This window comes from Lichtheimia ornata, assembly GCF_029851405.1.
Source record: "Lichtheimia ornata isolate CBS 291.66 chromosome Unknown scaffold00043, whole genome shotgun sequence".
In the NCBI taxonomy this organism is placed as follows: domain Eukaryota; kingdom Fungi; phylum Mucoromycota; class Mucoromycetes; order Mucorales; family Lichtheimiaceae; genus Lichtheimia; species Lichtheimia ornata.
In genome coordinates this window covers 164069-185486 of record NW_026695363.1, presented here as the reverse complement: position 1 = coordinate 185486, position 21418 = coordinate 164069, and the positions used below count along the sequence as shown (strand labels likewise).

The following is a 21418-nucleotide window of genomic DNA, read 5'->3' as shown; positions in this document are numbered from 1 at the left end:
TTGTTCTTTTTATCACAGCATCGATATTGATACACTACTAGTACACGGATTCGATTCATCAAGTAGCGGTTTTATATTCAATCCAATTAAACACCAATAATGATGACGGACGGACTCAAAAAGACGCCACGTGGCAGCGGTGAATGATGTGTGTGACAAGGAGCGCTTTTTTTATGTGTTTTTCAAATACAATGTACAAAGGGCGGATTTTTGAGGGATGTATGGAGGGGGAGGGGAGAGAAGGGTTATGAAGTAGCATTTACAAGAAAAATTGTTTTACATGTAGGACAAATGATGATGTGACGATGATGAAGGATGTATTAATAGGTGTGTGTGTTGGGCGGAGGGAAGGGAAAGTGAGATCATTTCTTTCATACCATGCTAACACGCATTCCGCAGCGAGCTATATCCATTAGGATTTGAGCAGCCTACAACAATAAAGGTTTAGACACATTGACAACAACAGCACTCAACTTTGTTTGCCTTACCTCCATGAGCTGGACCTGCTGACCTTTTGGCATACCAAACTGATGCTGAATTTCTTTCCATCCATCCGTGTGTTCCCATCGATGACGTTGAAGGCATTTTGCATGTTGAAAGCTCGTTTGACATTGATCACATGCTAGATACCCTTGTCCAGCACATTCTTTATCACCACCACAACACATGTCATCTTCAGCGGTTAATGGAGGTGTATGTTGTTGACGTGCGGATGCAAATGATGCAAGCGTAGCAGCAGCAGCATTCACAGCTTCTTGTTCATCAAATCCACCTTTTGCTTTTTTGTTGGTCTTTCTTCGTTTCTTTGGCGTAGGTGTACTTTTAGGCGATGGTGGTGTTACAACATTCTTGTCCAACAACGACTCTTCTCGCTTGATGGTATGAATAGATGGTGGATAATAATAGTGTACAGGTGTGGATGATGATGATGATGATGATGATGATGGCGGTGGTGTTGTTACTGGGGAATCGGGATGATGCTGATAATGAATAGGGAATGGTGGAGGAGGAGGTGGTGGATGATAAACATAGGTTGGGTGAGGTTGAGGAGGATATCCAGATAGTGGTGGTAGAATGTACACGGGTCGGTTGACAGTTTCCGAATGCTGTTGCTGTTGCTGCTGATGTTCAAAGATGCTATTGCGGCGTGGTGGAAAGGTAGGTGGTGGTTCAAGCAAAGATGATCCAAAAAGAGCTGAAGGCGGTGGCAAAGGTACACTAGCAGCACTACTACTATTGTTGTTGTTGGATGATGGGCTAGCGTGTGTGGTGGTGGTAGGCATCAAAAGAAAGAAATAAGAGAGAAGAAGAATGGAAAGGAAAAATGAAGAGTTTTTTTTGTGTTGCTGGGTAAGGCGGACTTGGACATAATGATCGAGAGCAGTAAGCTGACAATAACACTAATCTCACTCACAATATTGGATTCCGCTTGCATTTCCCAGTTTGGATGTTTGACAACTTCTTTCAGAGATGCTGCTGTTGCTGCCGGATAACTTTTGCGGAAAGACAAAGGGGTGATCAGGGGCTCCCCTTCCCCATGGATGTGCCACGGATGGCCTAGACCTTGTACATTATTTGTCAAACACTTGAATCCATCTTCTTGACGATACAACATGACCTCCTTTATCCTTTACTACTACCACGCATTTATCCGCTTGCGTCTTTGTCGCTTTTATACATGGTGGTTGTAAACGTGGTAGGAATCATCAATATGAGCAAAAGGCAATAGAGCGATTGTTCTGGGGAAACGTGCGAAAGTCAGTGTGTGAAAAGAGGGGAATTGTATGCATCCAGAAAAAAAAAGCTCTCATGTGCTCCATTGGTGTTGCATTTGGGTCACAGCACAAATGCATTCCCTTTTTCTGTATACCATGTCTGTTTGCGCCCAACCCTCCTTTTTTATTGCTCTCACAACTTTTAATTGCCTTCTTTCTCGTATTTCTCTCTCTCTTTTATTCTTGCTTTTCAACCATTTTTCGAGACAACATTATCGATATTATCGCTACGATGGCACCAACAGCATCCGCATCCACAGCTGCAGCTGCAGCAACCTATTCATCACCTTCACCACGTAAACATGTAAAGAAACCATATAAAAGCTGGCTCAAGGATGGAGTCAATGGTGGACCAAGCTCTATGCAGATCGTAGTTCAATGGTTATCGGCCAACTATGCGACCAAGTGGCGAGATGACAGCGATAATCGCCTTCCCAAAAAGATGTTGCTGCAAGAGATCCTCGACCAAATGCAACAAGCGGGTATCCATCATCGCCTTGCCAAAGACGTTGCTAGCAAGATTTCGACTTTGCAAAGCAACTATAGAACAGCAAGGGAGTGGTACGACGTGATCGGTTCGCAGTGGCGTAAAGCAGGTGCTCAAGAAGTTGATGTTAAAAGTAAGTTGATATTGTCCATGTGGATTGTGCTTCGGTCGAAAATTGAGTTCTAGGTTGTGCCGACTGATGTTTTTGGGTACATTGTTCTACATAGAAGAGGTCTTGAGACGTTTTCCATACTGGGATGAGTTACATGGTGCTTTTGGTACCACCACCACTGTAACCACCACGACGACGACCACCATTGCTGGTAGTGTTTCAAGCCGATCCACCATGACCACCATGACCACGCATGATAATAGTAATATCGTTGGTTGGCCTATGTCCATCAAATCCATTATCCACAATGACGAAAAAGAACAACGAAAGCAGGATCAACAAGAGCAACAACAACAACAACAATCATTAGATCAGCATCATCATTATCAAGGAAAACGACAACAGCAACTTCCTAGTCTTTCTTCAATGCTTCCATATCATCCCACCACCAACATCAACCATGAGCAACAACAACAGGCTGTTGCAACTGCCACCTTTGCAGCTGCCACTGCACACGCAACATTAACAAATGCCAAAGCAACAACGGCACGAGTGATCCCACTTTCAAAATGTACTCGAGCCTTTATTGTATCAACGGCTATTGCTGGTAATGAGAAAACAACCACTGTTTCTTCTCCCGAATACGTGCCGAGTTCACCACCTACAACAACAACGACGACGACTACACGCCATCCTATCCATCATCATGAGTCATCATCAGCATCCGGAATAGCATACCCGTATTATTATCATCACCATGGTGTGAAGCGGCGACATCATCACGAGGCCATGGTGCTCGCACAAGAACAAGAAAAAACGCGGCGGGTCCGTGCAAGAGCTGATCTTGTCAAACATTTGGTCCAGACAGGTTATTCCAAGGATGAAATCGCGGCCGAGCTAAAGTTGTGTTCTTGATATCACTTTTTCTTTTTTACTCTCATACCATACCCACCTCCCCATGTTGCATCATCCTACAAGTATATCTTTTTTCTTTTGCATATATGTTGGCATCTTGATTAGTACCCTATACCTCTTTCAACAAACAGCCCCTCTTGGCCTCCGTCGAAAACCTTGATCTCCGTGTTCTTGTCCCCTTGCATCATATCTCACTCTCTCACTCTCTTCTCATTCACACATTTCTTCTACTTTTTGCATCATTCTGAAAACATTGTATGTACGTCGCTTCTTCCTTTTCTTTTGTATAATCCAATCCAATGTCTTTTTTTTTTCTTTTTTGCCTTTCACACAATTGTGTGTGAGGCGCAGTTTTCTTGTCCATTTATGTGTCTTGTGCGTGTGTGTATCTTACAACACGGATCCCTCCAATTATGGGGATTGGGGCTTTGAAGTAAAAAAGGTGTGGTCGAATTTCTTGCAATGTATTCAAAAGCTACTGCAGCAGCAACAGCATCAATGCATGCATATAAGGAGGAGGTCCATATGATATCCTTTGCAATGAGATGCTGCATGAATGACCATAAAGAGAGAGCATCCCCAAACTTGCAGAAAGCTTAAATAGCCGCATCTTTTATTGCAGATCGGAATTTGGTCTACCGTGGCTGGCTGATGATGATAAGCAATGCGCGTGGGTTGATTGTATTGGATGGGGACCAAAATTACAGAAATGGATATGCATATCAGGGGGTCAAAGTGATGGAGGGCGGCGACAGGGAGGTGGGGTCACGATATCATCAAAGAATGCTCTTGTTACGAAGCAACTTTCCAAAACGCTGGATGTCCTTGGTCAGCTGTTCACCTTCTTCCATGGCTGGAAAATGACCACCCTATGATGTTTGTTACCATATAAGCAATCTCTATAGCGTTACACAAGCACAAGAGCACATGTAAAATCCCACTTACCGATTCGTATTCAGAGAATTGATGGAGGTTGGTGGCTGCTTCAAGCCAATCTTGTGGCAGCTAAAATGTGCTTTTCTTAGCATCCAGGGGGAGGTCATCCAAAAAAGGAGAACAACAAGGATCTCATGCATGCATTATTATCCCTACCTTGGAAATATCATGAGCAAACGCCGAGACGGCAACAGGTACTTCGACCCGAGGGATGACCACTTTGAACATTTCATGTTGATGAAGGCATTCGTAATAGATACGAATCGAGGATGACATGGTGTTGGTCAAGTAATAAATAGAGACTTGGGTCAAAAAGTCATGTGTTGAAATGGTGGAGGGCAACGCCTCGATATCCTGCTTTTCCGCAGGATGGTATGTCCATTCATGGTACTTTTCAAGCATCCATGCTATATAAAAGGGAACCAATCAATGCATTGTTTTTTAAACGTGGGGTGCTGATGCTGCTGCTGCTGCCTTGATCACCTATTCACGTGACCTCAGCATACAAAAGCTGTTGTTATTACTACTTACCCATAAGACCCAATGGGCTATCTGTCAATCCATAAGCAAGCGTGTAAGGTCGAGTGCCTTGAATAGCACGATAGCCACATCCATAGTACCATTCGGCATTGGCAAATGTGGCACCGTTAAGCACCGTTTTTCCTTTTCCGTACACACGATCAAAGCCAACCAGCACACTGGTAAAGAATTTGACAATTTTGAATGGGTGGAATAAAAGGTTACGAGGCGTTGGGAGTGGTGGTAAGCAAAAAGGAAGACCGGTATGGAATGCCTTGCAGTTTTGCTTGTATCGTGTTGCCATGTATTTGCCAATGATGGCACCCCAGTCACCGCCCTGCAATACTACCTCATGTTAGTAATCATACAATGACAATGATGATGATGATGACAACGTACAATAGCTGCTGTATCCAAGTTCGATCATGAGCTCATTCAACAATGCTGCATTCTTGGCTACACCAAAACCCCGCTCTGTGGGTGGATCCGAGAATCCAAAACCAGGAAGACTTGGTACAATGACGTGAAAGGCCTAATACAATGTCAACGGCTGTATGTATGTGTGTGTGTATGGATATGGATCCAATGCTTACTTGACCACCAAAAGCGCCATCGCGTAAATCGTCAATCACATTATGGAATTCATAAAAGGTGGATGGCCAACCATGCAAGAGAAGGAGAGGGATGGCATTTGGATCGGATGATCTCTCATGGATAAAATGAATTTTCATGCCTTGCAGGTTGCCATGGTAATGGTGCCATTGATTCATTTTGGCACGAGCCACTTCCCAATCATAATCCTCAAGCCATGCCTTGGCAACGGGCTCGACAGCCCAAGTGGGTGCACCATAATCCCATCCCACATCCTCTTGTAATTCATTTGGATACGTTGTTTTGCTGAGTTTGTCCTTGAGCAAAGCGAGCTGTTCAGGAGAAAATGATGGGACTTCAAATGGCTCAACGTGCATGATGATCGTTTACAATGAAGGGAAAAGAGAAAAAGACACAAAGAAAAGCAAACTATGCGACCTGTCATTATTACGTTGCAGTGGGGATGAAGTAAGCGCGAAAACTACAAAAAGAATCATTCGCACGTGAAGCATCCCTACCCCACAGTTTTGGACCCTTGCACTATAAAAGCTGATCCTTATCTTAAACCATCCTCTTGATTTCTTGACCACTTTCTTTACTTGTTGTATTCCCAATGACAGCTTGCTTATCGATGTTAAACGTCATCCCATTTATTTCTTGCCCTTCATTACGTTTGTGCTAACTCGACTTTCCAATTAAGGGGTGAGGGAGAATACGACATAAATGCATCCTAGTGACAGCACGTGCGCATGAATAGGTCACTTTGACATGTTGCCTTTGTGTCGTAATGGGTTTCCCTTGACATCAAGAAGAGCTTTTATATGAGGAATGAGATGGAAGGAAGGTGAAAAAAGGGATCGATCCAAGCGCCGCTTGTTGGCGAGCACGTTGTTGTAAGAACGGGAGTCATTTTGCCGCGCGCGCGCCCAGAAAAAGAAATAGGGAATCATATGAAAATTGGAATGCGATTAGTGCTACCATGGAAGTGATGAGCAAATACCGCATGTCATGCCGTACATGATCCATTATTGGGTAATCCATCATCACCCAACAAGTACTGAGCAAGGATATTGGGTCACTTTTAACGGGCGTGTGTTGTTTTTGTGTGACCTGGTCCAGAATCTCCTCTCACACCAAAGCGTAGATAAAGTGCAGCGCGCGCTCTCGTGTGTTTTTCTTCTTTTCTTTACTACTCTTTTCTTTATCAAACATGCCCTCCGCTGTAAGTGTCTTGCATTCTGTTACATCATCTCGAACGAGAGTCGCCATCTGGAATGAGCAATGCCATTGACAATTGAGTGTGCAGGAATTCGAAACCGCTGCCAAGGAAGTCCAAGAACTCAAGACCAAGCCCAGCAATGACGAACTCTTGAAGCTTTACGCTTTGTATAAGCAAGCTACCGTTGGTGATGTCAACACTGGTAAGTCGTCATAGGATTAAGGGATTGGATCGTGCTGACATGTATGTATGTGTATGTGTGTGTAGAGCGTCCTGGTGCTTTTGACTTTAAGGGCAAGGCCAAGTGGGATGCCTGGAACGAGATCAAGGGTAAGTGTGTGTTGGGTTGAATGGGATCACCAGGATATACAACGTGGGAAAAAAAAGAGGGGGAGGAGGGTTGACGATAATCCATGCAAATGGTTAACGGTCCATGCTATCTATCTATCTAGGCAAGAGCCAAGAAGAAGCTGAGAAGGAGTACATTGAATTCGTTCAAAAGCTCAAGGCCAAGGACCAGTAAATATTGTTTTTGATATCATCTCGTGTTGAAATATAACGCTACTTTTTACCAACTCGATGTACTTTGGTGGGAGCAATGAATGAATGAGAATGATGGATGGAGACTATATCTTGAATGGTTTGTACAGCAAGGTCATTACAAAAGGTTTTATTTTCAGGGCAAGAGAAGAAGAAAACGAAGCAGAAGCATATGTATAATATATGGGATGTTGTGTGTGTGAGTGTGTGTGTTTGTATTGAGAGTGATGGGTACGAGGGAAAGAGATAAAACATCTTATAAAAGTATGCGTGTTGTTTTTTGGATGGGTTTTCACTTTTTTTTCCAGTAGCAAGAGAGAGATAGAGAGGGTGTCATTGTGTGTGTGTGTGTGTGTGTGGGGAATATCATACCATGATCAAGAAAAAAGAGAAAAACTCATACCGGTGGCGAGCGATGTACACGCTGATTGGTATTATCTGAAAGACCCAATCGTCGAGCAGATGATGTTGTTGTTGAAGAAGGCATTTTCAAAGATGAGAAACCACGTTTCTTTGGAGTAGGTACATGATTCTCATCATCCACGCTCTTGCGTTTTTTGATTTCCAGGCTGCGAGATGCTTTTGGTGTAGGACAAATGGATACAGGAGATGAAGGTGCAGTGGTTGTTGTTGTCATGTTGGCGGATGGTGGAGGTGTGGTGGATTGCTTTTGTGATTTTGGTGGTGGTGGTGGTGTTGACGATAACTTTTTGTTGTTGTTGTTGTTAATGGTGGGGATGGTGGATAACGCATGCTTGGTAACGACAGGTTGAGGAGGTTGTGGTCGATCGAGTGGTCCTTCTTGCGTGTCGTTGAGGCGTTGTAGCCATGGCTAAAAAGACAATTCCATGTAAGCGGGGGGAAAACACGGGGTACTTAAATTGCACTTTTTTTTTCTTACAGGAAGATTCTCCTTGTTGTCGGCTGAAAAAAGATGGTCAATGCTCTTCTTGTTGGCCGCTGATGTGTCTTTGCTATCCTTCTTATCACTCTTTGCAATGGTTGAAGATGGTCTGGATCGTGTTGAGGATGATGTGTTGGTCTTGTTCCCCAAACCGGCCCGCGTTTGAGTAGACTTTGTTGTTGTCGTTGCTGTGTTGTTGGTGTTGGATATCTTGTCACTGAATGCTTGGATACGTTTCGATTTGGGGTCGCGCACTTGCTGAGTGAAACGCTCCGATTCGAGTTTCTTGAAAGCGTTTTCGTACTTTGTATCATCCAAATGCTTAAACACCTAAAGAGATAGATAGATAGAAAGATGGAAACGGTGAGGATGTAAAGTCTAAAGTGAAGGAGGACGAGGAGTAAGGGAACATACTGCATCCATATCAAGGTTGTGTTTGGTCAACAGGGTATACGCGGCTTTAAGATCGATATCGGCAGGTGGTGGCAAAGCATACTGCACCCCGGACAGGAGGCACAAATGACGAATATCATTTGATGACCATCCCTTGAGATTGAGTTCTTTAGCTTTGCCGAGACGTGCAGGATTCAGTGATGTTGCATGGTGATTGTCGCTATCGATATCAAATAAAAGAGTCATGTCGCAACCGAAAGAAACAAGATCCGAGGAGTGAGCATCAATGATGACGGCATCGATGAATGAGCGTTGTGCGAGATGGGCAAGTTGTGCATCGACCTCGTAAGGTGCCACGATGTGCTTGATCCTTTTCTTGTCCAGACGCTAGGAATGGAAAAAGTGCCAAGTTGGAAAAACGAGCATCACCCAACATTAGATATATATATGCGTGTGTACCTTGATTACTCGTTGAATCATTTCCCATGTTACATGCACTGCCTTTTGCAGATGTTTCACGGCTTCTTCACGTTTTTGTTGGTCCAAGTATTTCAAGCCTTGTGCTTTGTCTTGCTCACATTGCCTATAAACAAGACATGTCAATAAATGGATCATTTGATGCTATCTACACAGGTATTTACCGCCTTCGTTCTTGCTCTGCTTTTTCATTGCATGGCAACACGCTCCCTTGGAACACAATGATGGGTGTCACGTCGTGTGAGCAAAGCATAGCAACCTTTTCAAGGAACATGTCGACGTATCTAGGAAACCCAACCAATCGTTCTCTGCGTCAGTTTTTTCTGCGTACACCACCACCACAACCACCACCCCCTAGTTGTCATGGAACTCTCGTCGTCGTCGTCAACCACTCTGTACGCACCCATTGCAATCGTCGTCTGTTGCCCAATCGATGGCCCATGCTGAAAGACATTCAAGTAACCATGCGTTTCCATCGATGGCAACCTTCTTCCCAGCGTAGTCCTTGATGTGTACAGGACAATGGATCGAGGTGACCAGCTGGAGCAAGTCTGGAGAACCCATAGTACACGTTACAAAGGAAAAGACACGAGATGAGGGAGAAGAAGGGAGGATTAGGAGGAGGAGAAAAGAGAAAAAAGAGTGGGTGAAAAGAGAGAGAGAGAGAAAGAGAGAAGGCAACCAAAGAGAAGCTTCACCCAAACCCAAAAGTGTTGCGGACATACAAAAGATGGTTGGTGTGAAGCATTATTGTGTGTAGTGTAATCCTTGCTATCATTTCCTTTAACGAGGAGGAACAATCTTGGGATCGATAAAGATAGAGTATCCATGACAGATGCACGCGTATCCAAGAGCTTGATGGAGTCATAGTTACGAGTTGCTGCGTGAAGCGCGTTGGGCACATGGGTGGTGTGATGGTTTCTCCCGTTGTCGTTATATTGGTTTTTGTTCGTTCCACATATATACACACATGCACACGCGTGCTTCGAATCCATTTCTATGGTACACAAATTCAACATGATATATAAACATAAAGTCATCATCCCAACCAACTGCACGCAGACCCACCTTGATAATCCCTCGTTGTTGTTGATGTTGATGCATCGGATGATACGTCGTCTACCCAATGCATAGGTAAACTATGATGCTTCATCTTCCTCTCTCTCGGCTTTGCTTCCTTTTGGACGCCGTTGTACTTGGTCTTTTCCATTTCAGTATTCAATGAGGCTGCTGCATCACACTAAATTAGTTGATGATCTACCTCGTCTTTTACCCTTTCTTTCCTATCCATCCTTTTTATCATTGTTGCAACGATGAATTCTCCTTCTCTCCCTTGTCATTAGCATTGTTGATTGTGCATCACGAGATTATGCAACAAACAATGTCACCAATCCAAGCACCATTATGCTCCTTTTACCATACAGAAACCGTCTATTTGTTGCTTCCGCAGGTTATAAATATGTCTTGCTTGTTTACAACAGGATTCCTCAAACGTATGTGATTTGACGACAACGATATGCATGTTGTTCATCCTCTCATTCTTCTTTCTCATCAGCATTATTACTCTGGTGTCGTAGAGATAAGGCAAGTGTCCTTTGTTTGAATGTGCTGTAATCGAGATAAGGAGATGTACTTATAAACAAAAAGATATACACAAAAGATTGAGTGCGCGCGTATCAAATCTCTATATAAGTATGCTGGATGTTGAATAATAACGGGAGCAGGAGGTGGAGGAGGTGTCATAGTGTCTATTTGTTGTGCCATATTAAAGTACGGAGCGAGTTCCACGAATCCGAATCCTTGTAGATATATTGCATGGAAGAACGCAGCGAGGGCTGCAGGGTATCAGCATCGTGCTTGAAGAGGTACATGACCAAACCCCAGCAGACTGCAGCAAAGACTGGATATGTATGTTGAGGCGCATCAATGATTTGCCGTTTGACGGGGATCTTCACCGTTGCAAGCACCACACGTGCAAAGATGTACAATACAATCTACAACAAACACACAATAAGTACCCATCTCTCTCTTTTTGTTGATGATGATGCATGATTGACATACCTGCTGATTGATACTATTGTTCTCACCAAACACATAGTAGCCTCCAAGAAGACCAGCAATGAATGGATGGATATCCGCTTCCTTGTTACCATTCAGTCGTTTCAATGCAAACATGGCAGCTTTGTAGATGGTGGCAAATGTACCCAAGTTCTTGGCATGTTGCTTGGTGGCCTTGAAGATGTATCGAAACTTGTCTTGGATACTACATGCATAGCAACCATCGTCCAATCAATATCCCTTTTGGCTTCACCCATACCATACACACACACACACACACACCAAGATCCTTTATACTTACGATCCGGATTTGAATAGGAAGGCCATCACCAATGCGTGAGGAAATCTGATTCGAGTGCCATAGACAACGCCATTGCGGAAGCCTTTGAGGATTGTGAGGGCATCGTGGTATTTGGGATTGAGGGCGATCTGAGTCAGAGTTTCCATGGCAAGTTGGTAGAGGAGGAGAAGGAAAAATTCAAAGTGGAGAAAAGATATAAAGAAGAGAAGGACTAAAAAGGAGCAGCAAAGGTACCTGAAAGATAGCAGCAGTAGCCGTTGTTTGCGCACCCAGAAACCGACGTTTTCACATGACAGTTTAACACTCTTTGCTTTACCCTGTGGGGAGGGTTGGTGAAACAACATCCTGAAATCACACACCAAATGTGATGTATGATGTATGAATGTGTTTGTCACTCACTCACTCTCTTTTTCTTTCTCTCTTTCCTCTTGCCTATGCTACGTATGCTGTATAGATCAATCCCTCCATGCTATTGATTCGGCGTATATATAAAAATTATCCTCCGCTTTTGATTTATGAAATTGTACCGAATGCTATCTTTATTGTTGTTGCTGATGTAATATAATATACGTTGATTCACACTTTGTGTCATTCGTTTTCCAATGGAACTGGCAAGTGATGCACATTTGCCATGCACCTAGAGTTATTTGTGTGACAACACCAATCAGTCTTATTTGGGAAGCGTGGGATTATCATCACTCACGTCAGCTACTAGTCGTCCTCCAACGAGAAGCGGCTCTTCATCAAACGAGAAAATCTTCATTACAATGGCATGTCCTTCTACATTGGTTTGTTTGTTGGGGGCATTATTCGATATTGATTCTGACCTAATGATCTCAATATAAAAAGGACCTGTGTCATAAAAATCAAGCCTGATAGGGCATAGGTACCATTACAAAAGGCTTTTCTGCTGTAATTGGAAACACACTATCATGGTGGCTATACATTTATCATACAAGAATTTCTTCACCGCACTACTAAGCTCGTGGCAACTGATAAGACATCCTTGTTAAAATCACAGTCAACATGATGCATAATAGGCACTACTTTTTGCAACGTTCATGCTGCAATTGTTATGCTGGATGGGCCATTTTGGGGCGGGGGTTCAAATCCGGTATGACAATGGGAGCTGGCCGTTCCTCATACTTTGGGTCATTCATAAGGTTCACATTGGGTGGTTATAAAAGGTATCAGTAAGTGATCCCTTTCTAATCCAAATTATAGCTGAGACCCTGATTGACTTGAATTAGAGCAATGGAATTCAACGTGGTTGGTCGCGTACACATGTTCATTCATCGAGCAGTAGAAATCCATTCATAACTTGTCTATGAGCCTATACAGTGATCACGTGGAGAGGAATGACTTTGCTGTGCATTACACTATGTAGCACGTGACGACGGAACAATACGGAAAGTTGCATTTGGTATCATTAAAGTACTTTAATAAATCATAATGAAGATAGTATAAAGATACTAATATGAGAGAGATGGTTCATGGGATAATTGAATAATAATGGATGCTATAGAAAAGAAGGGGATGGGAGGGACCATTATGGATGCATCATGGCGGGAAATTTGATGGTGGCGGGAGGTGGTGGTACGACTCTCTTTCTTCCATATCCACCCCCATGTTTGCAAGGATATCGGCAGCAACAGCACGACGAACACACAGACCACTCATTGCAAAAAGTATACGGAAGCGATGCATTGGCACTGACGAGACATCTCGACCATTTCCTTCTCCTTTTCCAACACGACCCACGCAACCCAACAAGAATGACGAATTGGCATTACCAGTCCCTGTTCCGATAACACAAAGCGATACTCATGTTGAAGAGCCCTATTCGCATTCCTCGTTTCGCAGCAACAACAGCAGCAATTCCTATGAAGGCATGAACGAGACGCCACTACCACCCACACATCATTTTGATACATACCAATTATTACAAGCGTTGGAGAGACAAGGCTTCACACGGTCCCAGGCTGAGGTTGTTATGAAAGGCATCAAATTTAAGCTGAGGGAGAGGTAAATACATAGTATACAATGAGCGACATTGTCCAATGAGGTATCTAATCCCCCCTATTCTCATTGTAGTTCGGCGTTTATCAGACAAAGACTCTTGCTACGCTCGGATCTCGATAATGTAAGATGGTATCATGGTTACTTGGCACATGCATTGATACTGAAACGGTGGTATCCTAGGAAACCTATCTATTCAAGGCTGGATTATCAGAAATGCGCACTGAAGTACAGACGATGAGGAGGAATGATACGCATATGCTACAAGCAGAGATGGCAGCCGTGACAAGGGATGTGGAATCTATTGGCCAAAAGCTACGAGAGGATGTTGCACTCATGAAAAATGAAATCACGCTGGATCTCAACAATCGAAAAAACGAGGGACGTGAGGAGCTCAAGACCATTGAAATGAAGATCCAAGAAATGAACAACAAGCTCACAGTATCACTTGGTGATGTACGCACTGGAATCGAGGCCGTGAGGTGGGAAACAATTTGGAAAGGAATGAGTAAGTGGAAACAATGCATGAGGATCATGGTATTGGCTCGACATTCTAATCTATGTTTCATAGCTGGTGTGGCGGTAGCTGCATTGAGCATTGCTGGTCTTGGTTATCTATTAACACGGTATGCGGAGCACAAGGCAGAGACCATACGCTTGGAGAAGCAAAGACGAAAGAAGCAATTTCGAGAAGATGCTCGGCAATCCGGAATGGCAGATATGGAAGTAGTCTATTGATGATCCTCCTCCTCCTCCCAAACACCATACAATATACCTGCATCATCATAATAAAAGACTACACATATATCGTATTCTAGATTCAAATTCGATACCATGACACTATCCAATCCTCGTATTTCCTTTGAATTCATAAAAGACATCAATAGGCAATGGTGGATGAGAGTCCATGATCCATCAAAGTATGTAATTTAACATCTCCATTTGAGGCAATCATGGCATTGTAGTAGGTACCCATCCAACATTAACGTTAACAATGGCATCAACACGCTTGCCTATGTCAACTTGATTCAATCATCACTATAACGTAACATGGCCTGTGCTCCATTGATCCCTAATCAAAATCACTCCCCGACCGCTATTGGGTTCTTACCTAAAAGAGCCCTTGCGCCACCAGCAAAATCAGCTCAATATCAAAAGCTGCATAATAAGATGTGATGTCCTCGAGCAAATAAAAAATGATAAAGTGACTAGGAAGGATGCTACACTGTCAAGTCCCAAGTTTATTGCTTGAAAGTACACGTGAGATATGGCTAGGCGAGATCTTGGGCTTTGAGACTGGTGGCATTAGTAAGGACATCTACTATGTAGTACTCCCTGCTGAATGTAGGTGAATGCCAAGGGACCCACATCGTGAGCAGTTTCAATAATAAGCAGACATCGATGTTACACGCACGACAGCAGCAGCATTTTATTATTCAAAAACGAAGATGACCTGTTTGCCAAGCAATTAATTGCTGCATGTATGGTCGTCAGATAAAGTCAACTTGCATGGATCATGCCTACTATTTATCATTTGACAAGCGTGATGATGATGATGATGATGATGAATCGAGGTTGGTGAAATCGATCCTCTTTGCACGTATACAAAACTCAATGATCGCTATTCCAATACCCTCATGCCTGTTATAGATGTGAGCATGCATCCAAAGAGTCTTGCTGTATGATGTATTTTGTTCTTCAGATATGATGAATGCCAAAGACAAACAGATCAAAAGTAAGGTTACCAATGCATATGAAACATGAGTTGCACAAACGATCGGCAGGACGCTACGGAAACCTATTTTGGAATCAACAAGCCGCGGAAGAGGATACCCAGATCAAGAAAAGGGTAATCAAGGTTATTCTTTAATGAATGATGGTCCATCATGACAATGAATCAACTTGTATATATGTATGTATGTGTATATAAAGAAAGGGTGATGGATATAGGTGGTGCCTGAAAGTAGTAGTTCTAATGAGGGTGGTTGTGGTGGTGCAACCAAAAACCCACCTCGGAGTAGTGAATGAGCTTTTTCAGGAAGTGGTCTTCAATCTTTTCTCTTTCTTCTTCCCTCCTCCACACAGAAGCCATAGCAGCACAGCTACCCACACTTTCTTTTTTCCCCTCACAGACATCCAAGCATGTCCGCCTATTATACCCAGCGGACGTTTACAAAGAGGGAGCTTCTACCGACAGCCCATTCCAATGGCAGCGTAAAACGTAAAGTAATTGTGCCCAAACAACCGGAAATGCAGCGATGGGACTGACTGACATCATCTCCACAGCAACCGAATCCTTGATCTTTGGCATGACACGGAAGCAGCTGTCCTTGATTGTCTTGGTCGTTCAAAACAGCACTCTTGTCCTCATGATGCGGTATTCCAGAATCGTGCAAAAGCCCGGCCAGCCCTTGTATATTGCGTCGAGTGCCGTTTTCCTTGCAGAGCTGCTCAAAATCGTAGCTTGTTTGGCTGTCATGTATCATGAACAAGGCTATTGGCACAAGTTTGTTGTCATGGTGCGACGAGAGATCCTCGGCAAACCGCGTGATACGGCATTGATGCTTATTCCATCCAGCTTATATGCATTGCAAAACAACTTGTTGTATGTGGCACTCAGTAATCTCGAGGCAGCAACCTTCCAGGTCACCTATCAAATGAAGATCTTGTCGACAGCCATCTTTTCAATCGTCTTGTTGGGTCGTTCACTGAACCAGGGCAAGTGGTTGGCACTTGTCCTACTCATGATTGGCGTCACCATGGTACAATCACAAAGCGTCTCTTCAGCTCCACCTCCGCTTGCCGATGGTGCAGTACAAAGTCCTTGGATTGGTTTGTTGGCAGTGGTGACAAGCTGTGTCTCTTCTGGATTTGCTGGTTGCTACTTTGAAAAGATCCTCAAAACATCCGAAACGTCCATGTGGGTTCGCAATATCCAACTTGGTATCTCTGGTGCATTCTTTTCGCTATTGGGCATGCTGGTGTATGATATGGAACCTCTACGACAAGGAGGCATGCTACAAGGTTATGACTGGTTGACTTGGGTCGTGGTGGCAAATCAAGCATTGGGAGGTTTGCTTGTGGCTATTGTGGTTAAATATGCTGGTATGTATGTGGGGTGTGGAATGGGATAAGATATGCAGCAGCAATCCCAAAAGCTAAAATTATCTCTATTTTCTGCAGACTCGATCCTGAAAGGATTTGCAACAAGTTTATCCATTATTGTTTCCGGTGTAATCAGCTTTTATCTCTTCAACTTTCAGCCAACGATACCATTTATTGTCGGCGCAATGATTGTTATGGTGGCCTCATATCTCTATGGCTTGGACTTTTCAAGGAAACCCATAAAGCCGCATTGATGGCGATACACTTTTTTACCCTTTCCCTTACCTACTCTTGACATCTCCCTTGTTGTTGCTTTATTATAGATAGTCTTAATCTAGTTAATGTCTTCTTCATCCATGCATTGTATATTCTAGAGCATCAAGATGAGTTGAAACACACACACACTAAGAGATACATATATAATATAAACTTTGATCTCGCCCTGATATTTCTCCTTTTGAACCTATTGTTTGTTTGGTCGCCCATTCCCATCCCTCAAATGTCTCATGATTGCATGTCATATGCTTTCGCAATTGCAGATTGAAATAGCAAAAGAGAATAGCGGCAATTCTTATGATTATGGTTATAGTATAGCACTCGCCACGATGATTTACTATTGCCCAGCACCATCATTATATCATCATGTGGCGTTTCAATTGTATTGGTAGGTAAATAGATACATCTCTCCTGTGTGTATGCTTTGCAGCAGGGGCAATGGTGCGTGTAACCATGCCAAGTTTTCTTGGTAGTTCACATTTCCGACATCTCTTCTTTTCCTGCAACTTATCTCTCGCCGTCTTGTTTCCGGCGCTCTCCTTTCCATGTCTTACAGCAACCCAAAAGCTTACTACAATCAAGCACGTAAGTAGACGCAATGACAGCATCTCAATGTCCAAGACGCATGCTGACATTGGCGTTGGTAGAATACACGTCCGGTTCTCTTGGCCCTGATAGCAGTAACAGATCCGACCAAGCAGCACGACCACCACCACCACCATCATCATCATCATCCAAAGCTTATGATACAGTTATACACAAGCCTGATGAAATAACACCAAGCGACTTGAATGGTCCTCCACCACCACCATCAGCACCACCAGCTTATGCATATCCACCACCCGATGAAGCAGCACCTTCAGCACCACCAGCATCCTCGATACCTCCAACAACACCTTCTTCAAGAGAATACCCAACCTATGGTGCTGTGGCTGCTCAAGCAGGCTTGCTTGATCCTGCAAAGGCTTATATGGATCGTCAACCACGTCCTCCATCAGCACATTCATCACGTGATGCCGTTGCTACTCCCTCATGGTCTAATCCACGTACGTACTTTCATCGTCATCCTTCTTTATGTTCATCATTGACATGAATCCTTATACTAGACATCCCATGTGATTGGGCACAGAATGGTCAAGAACAACAAGCAACTGCCAGCAGCATGCATTCATCACCCTCACCCTCTGCACAGCATATTCGATTTGGCCCACGATCAAGAGGATATGATGATGATGATGACGATGACGATCCTGGATGTTGGAGAAAATGGTGCAAGTACTTGTTCTTGGCAATCTTGATTTGGCTCGTCTTTTTAAAGTATGGCGATATCTTGACATGGGGTGGATGGGGAGGAGATTCACCATCAGCAGCAGTATGTCGTGGTCACAACAGCATTGTATGGGATGATTTGCCATCATCGATTGTTTTGGATAAGAATGCATGGGTCACCATTGAAGGACACGTGACAGGTGGCAAAATCAATGTGCATCGTGGAAGCCGAAAAGGATCGATCGAGACACGCGTACGCACCAATTCACCCACTTTGTTGGATGCGCTTGAATACGAATTACATCCTGGAGAGAATACCCAATTGGAATTACGCTTTCCCGCCATGTCAGTCATGCCACAGCACCACGATTGTCTTGAAATCGAAATGGATATTTGGGTGCCTGAACGCTCTGAAGAGATCCATGTGGAAGGTAGCAACGTGGTAGTGGATGTGGTTGATGCTTTGGATGGCATGGATTGGTTGGACATCAAAACGATCAATGCTATGATTCGAATGCAAGGAGGGTGGTTTGGTGAACGACTCGAATTGGAAACAGAACATGGCGAAATCAATACTGCTGGGCCCATTGTGACAAGTGATAATGCACACATGAAGACCACTGGTGGCGCTATCAGGGTGGGAAGTATCATGTCAAGAAATACAATCGATCTCAAAGCAAGTGATGGTGCTATTCATGTCTCTGGTTCCCTTCAAGCCGATTCCCGCATCTCAGCAGAGACATCCAACGCTGAAGTGCATCTTGATACCGTCAAATCACGCCATTTAGACGTAACGACATCAAACGGCTGGATTCAACTTAATCATGCCGTTGCTCCACATATCACAGCAAGGACATCCAATGATCGCATCAATGTTCAGGTGGAAGAGGTGGTAGAGCCAAATGTGGAATTGACTACTAGCAATGGTCCCATCACTGCTCATGTGGTAAGGAGGATGAAATGAGGACAATGAAGCATAGCATAGGATTCTCATTGTGATGTATGATTAGACGACCTACTTTGCAGGGACCATTCAAGTGAGCACAAGCTCACACAATCAGGCCATTGTACAGGACGCTTGGAATCGTGTGGATTTGGATATTGATGAACCTTCCATGAAGCAAGGCAGTCGTATGGGTGGAGGCAATGGACATCTTACTCTCAGCACTTCCAATGCCGATGCAAGCATTTTCCTTGACATTCAACCAGATATCGGCTACGTAGAAGACAACTAGCAGCATCGTATTATTTACATACACACACAATGAAACGTGGATTGTTGTTTGGCATGATCACCCGCGGATGATTGGTGTCGGGTTCCTTGTGTTGGGGTTGCTAGGAAACATTCCATTGTTACACCTTCTCGTTTAAGCTCTGAATCTTGATACAGAAGCTTTGACAAGCGACCTCTTTGGTTTTCTTACGTATGGGGTAAAATTCAAACAATGGGGCATGTTATTCAAAGGTCATTTCTGGGTATATCGATCGGATCTTACCAGCAAAGGTGTTGATGGGCAAATGCTGTAATGCGACCGGAAGAGATATCATTGTTGGAGTTGAGTCCCTCCCCCAGGTATTAGATCATATCTTTAAGGGATCAAAGACATCTTGACATGTATTTGGAGCATCGATTTCACACCATTCGGATATACACGCTCTCTCTCTACCGGAAACAAGAATTATAGAATGTCTCTTTTGTTAAGCTCTGAGACCGCCTTGAGAATTCATTCCCCATCCATCGAGTGTGAGAACAATCGGAAAGTGGCTGACTTTTGTCGACAAGGTGTGGATGGATAGTTGCCATGGCAATCGGAATAAACAACATCACCTAGAAGAATCATGGATTGTCTCGAACATTCACGCAAGCAAGTAGACATTTGGTTTGAATAAAAGATGTTTTTAGAAGCATGCACTAAAAAGAAAGGTGAAATGTCGGTGCGGAGCGTTGTGCTTCACGTGACCCTTTTGATTGTAGAACAACGCTGAGCGGCGTCGTTTTACTAATAGACAGGTGATACACAGCTGTCGTGTATTCATATTGGATGCATCAATAGCTTTTGGTGGTGGTGGTTGAGATGATAAAACATACAGCTCGGAGTGTAGATCCATTCAAGCTTTGCCCATCTGAGGTGAGATAAGCGTTGTTGAGGATGGTGGGAGGATGCATGTGTATCAATCGGCTTTGATCTGATCATCAAGAACGTTGGCTCTCCGCCCTATGAGCAAGAAAATCGGTTACGGCCCCGCCCATCGGTCATATGGCAAATGTAGGAAAAAGGTGATGTGATGGAAAAACTATCAGGTCCACCATCTCATCAGTTTCTCGTTTATTAACCTCATCATCATCGTATCTTCTCATGAAAACCCAGGCTAATGACATCCTATGCATCGAAAAGTAATAGGGTCAAGTTGTGCAAAATTGATAAGATTCAATTAAATGGAAGGGAAGAATGCAGCTAAAACGCCATTTTCACTGTTAAAGCATCTTAGTGCAGTACTACAATCGATCATGCTACCCAGGAGACACAACGTTGATCTTGAAAATGACATCGTTTTTCCATCGCCTCCTCATCAATAACCCTCCCCCAACTTTTCCACGGCAGATTTATTCGTCTTCGGCTACTGAATAAGGCCGTTTTCCGTTACTTTATATGGATACTCCCGGATATTGGGGTGCCCGGTTCATTTCTCCTTTTTGGTCGAGGCAAGGAAACCATCTTGTCTATTGTCAGCGAATTGATCCATATATGAAAAAGCTTGGAATGGGGTTTGCATTGAAGGTGCAACGCTATAGTATTACAATGGTGTCAGTGAGGAGAGGATGATGATGCAAGGTACAACAAAAAAGCTCACGAGTGTGCCCTGTTGGGTAATGGGCAAGCTTTCAAGCGGTTTCAAATCTTCGTGATCAGCCATCATTTGTTTCTAACGCGGGCATGTTACTCTAATACGTTGTAACGGTAGACGTAATATTGGTGCAAACAACTTTGGTTTACCCCTTCTTCATTTTCATTAAGATTCCAGACTTGTATGAGTTGTTGTCCAACAAGTATCACTGCTGAGTATGGAATGATGATAAATGATGGTCTCTGCTAAGCTATTATAGTTAAAGAGCTTACCCCTGATGGGGATGGGACAACCATGTGCTGTTCTGTAAGCCAAATAAACAATTAAATGAATCATTACAGGTTGGCATGTTGATCTTTGCATTCCATCTCCATGGTATATGTCTCATAGCAACGCCGAGGTATTTGTGAATGCACCAAAAACGATGCTCTTGGCTCTACTTGGTAGTCGTGGTAAAAATGCACAATGACGATGACAGGTGGGAAGGAATCTGGCAAAACCCAACCTCGGGTACAACGAAAAGCAGCGTTGGTATTGGTGCGTAAGACATGAGAGAGATCAAGATGTACGCATGAAAGGAAAAAATTCGGGCGTGTGCGGCCATTACACTTCTTTGTGGGGTAGTCGGGGTAAAGAGTAAAGAGGTAGTACAAAGGGGACATCTTGATGAGCAAT

The 21418-nt window shown here is 43.6% G+C and overlaps 9 protein-coding genes across 9 annotated transcripts; 5 read left to right on the top strand and 4 right to left on the bottom strand.

Annotated features, from left to right (window-relative positions):
- Positions 1 to 371: 371 nt before the first annotated feature.
- O0I10_008283 (uncharacterized protein) lies at positions 372 to 1283 on the bottom strand (the record flags this gene model as incomplete). Its single annotated transcript, XM_058488289.1, has 2 exons — positions 372 to 428; positions 489 to 1283. 2 exons carry the CDS (start codon positions 1281 to 1283, stop codon positions 372 to 374), a joined length of 852 nt encoding a protein of 283 aa, XP_058340974.1.
- A 724-nt stretch (positions 1284 to 2007) lies between these two features.
- On the top strand, positions 2008 to 3289 carry O0I10_008282 (uncharacterized protein; the record flags this gene model as incomplete). The annotated part of the gene is made up of 2 exons (XM_058488288.1): positions 2008 to 2395; positions 2490 to 3289. The coding sequence occupies 2 exons, from the start codon at positions 2008 to 2010 to the stop codon at positions 3287 to 3289; spliced, it is 1188 nt and encodes a 395-aa protein (XP_058340973.1).
- A 776-nt stretch (positions 3290 to 4065) lies between these two features.
- On the bottom strand, positions 4066 to 5712 carry O0I10_008281 (uncharacterized protein; the record flags this gene model as incomplete). Its single annotated transcript, XM_058488287.1, has 6 exons — positions 4066 to 4158; positions 4235 to 4294; positions 4382 to 4632; positions 4757 to 5089; positions 5144 to 5276; positions 5338 to 5712. 6 exons carry the CDS (start codon positions 5710 to 5712, stop codon positions 4066 to 4068), a joined length of 1245 nt encoding a protein of 414 aa, XP_058340972.1.
- An 833-nt stretch (positions 5713 to 6545) lies between these two features.
- O0I10_008280 (uncharacterized protein) lies at positions 6546 to 7077 on the top strand (the record flags this gene model as incomplete). The annotated part of the gene is made up of 4 exons (XM_058488286.1): positions 6546 to 6557; positions 6642 to 6756; positions 6822 to 6884; positions 7007 to 7077. 4 exons carry the CDS (start codon positions 6546 to 6548, stop codon positions 7075 to 7077), a joined length of 261 nt encoding a protein of 86 aa, XP_058340971.1.
- A 414-nt stretch (positions 7078 to 7491) lies between these two features.
- O0I10_008279 (uncharacterized protein) lies at positions 7492 to 9432 on the bottom strand (the record flags this gene model as incomplete). The annotated part of the gene is made up of 6 exons (XM_058488285.1): positions 7492 to 7926; positions 7996 to 8328; positions 8413 to 8778; positions 8851 to 8974; positions 9033 to 9152; positions 9272 to 9432. The coding sequence occupies 6 exons, from the start codon at positions 9430 to 9432 to the stop codon at positions 7492 to 7494; spliced, it is 1539 nt and encodes a 512-aa protein (XP_058340970.1).
- Positions 9433 to 10616: 1184 nt separating this feature from the next.
- On the bottom strand, positions 10617 to 11373 carry O0I10_008278 (uncharacterized protein; the record flags this gene model as incomplete). The annotated part of the gene is made up of 3 exons (XM_058488284.1): positions 10617 to 10862; positions 10930 to 11131; positions 11228 to 11373. 3 exons carry the CDS (start codon positions 11371 to 11373, stop codon positions 10617 to 10619), a joined length of 594 nt encoding a protein of 197 aa, XP_058340969.1.
- A 1481-nt stretch (positions 11374 to 12854) lies between these two features.
- O0I10_008277 (uncharacterized protein) lies at positions 12855 to 13984 on the top strand (the record flags this gene model as incomplete). The annotated part of the gene is made up of 4 exons (XM_058488283.1): positions 12855 to 13252; positions 13322 to 13370; positions 13430 to 13754; positions 13818 to 13984. 4 exons carry the CDS (start codon positions 12855 to 12857, stop codon positions 13982 to 13984), a joined length of 939 nt encoding a protein of 312 aa, XP_058340968.1.
- Positions 13985 to 15388: 1404 nt separating this feature from the next.
- O0I10_008276 (uncharacterized protein) lies at positions 15389 to 16605 on the top strand (the record flags this gene model as incomplete). Its single annotated transcript, XM_058488282.1, has 3 exons — positions 15389 to 15467; positions 15533 to 16351; positions 16430 to 16605. The coding sequence occupies 3 exons, from the start codon at positions 15389 to 15391 to the stop codon at positions 16603 to 16605; spliced, it is 1074 nt and encodes a 357-aa protein (XP_058340967.1).
- Positions 16606 to 17172: 567 nt separating this feature from the next.
- Positions 17173 to 19131, top strand: O0I10_008275 (uncharacterized protein; the record flags this gene model as incomplete). Its single annotated transcript, XM_058488281.1, has 4 exons — positions 17173 to 17212; positions 17275 to 17673; positions 17734 to 18842; positions 18907 to 19131. The coding sequence occupies 4 exons, from the start codon at positions 17173 to 17175 to the stop codon at positions 19129 to 19131; spliced, it is 1773 nt and encodes a 590-aa protein (XP_058340966.1).
- Between the last annotated feature and the right edge of the window lie 2287 nt (positions 19132 to 21418).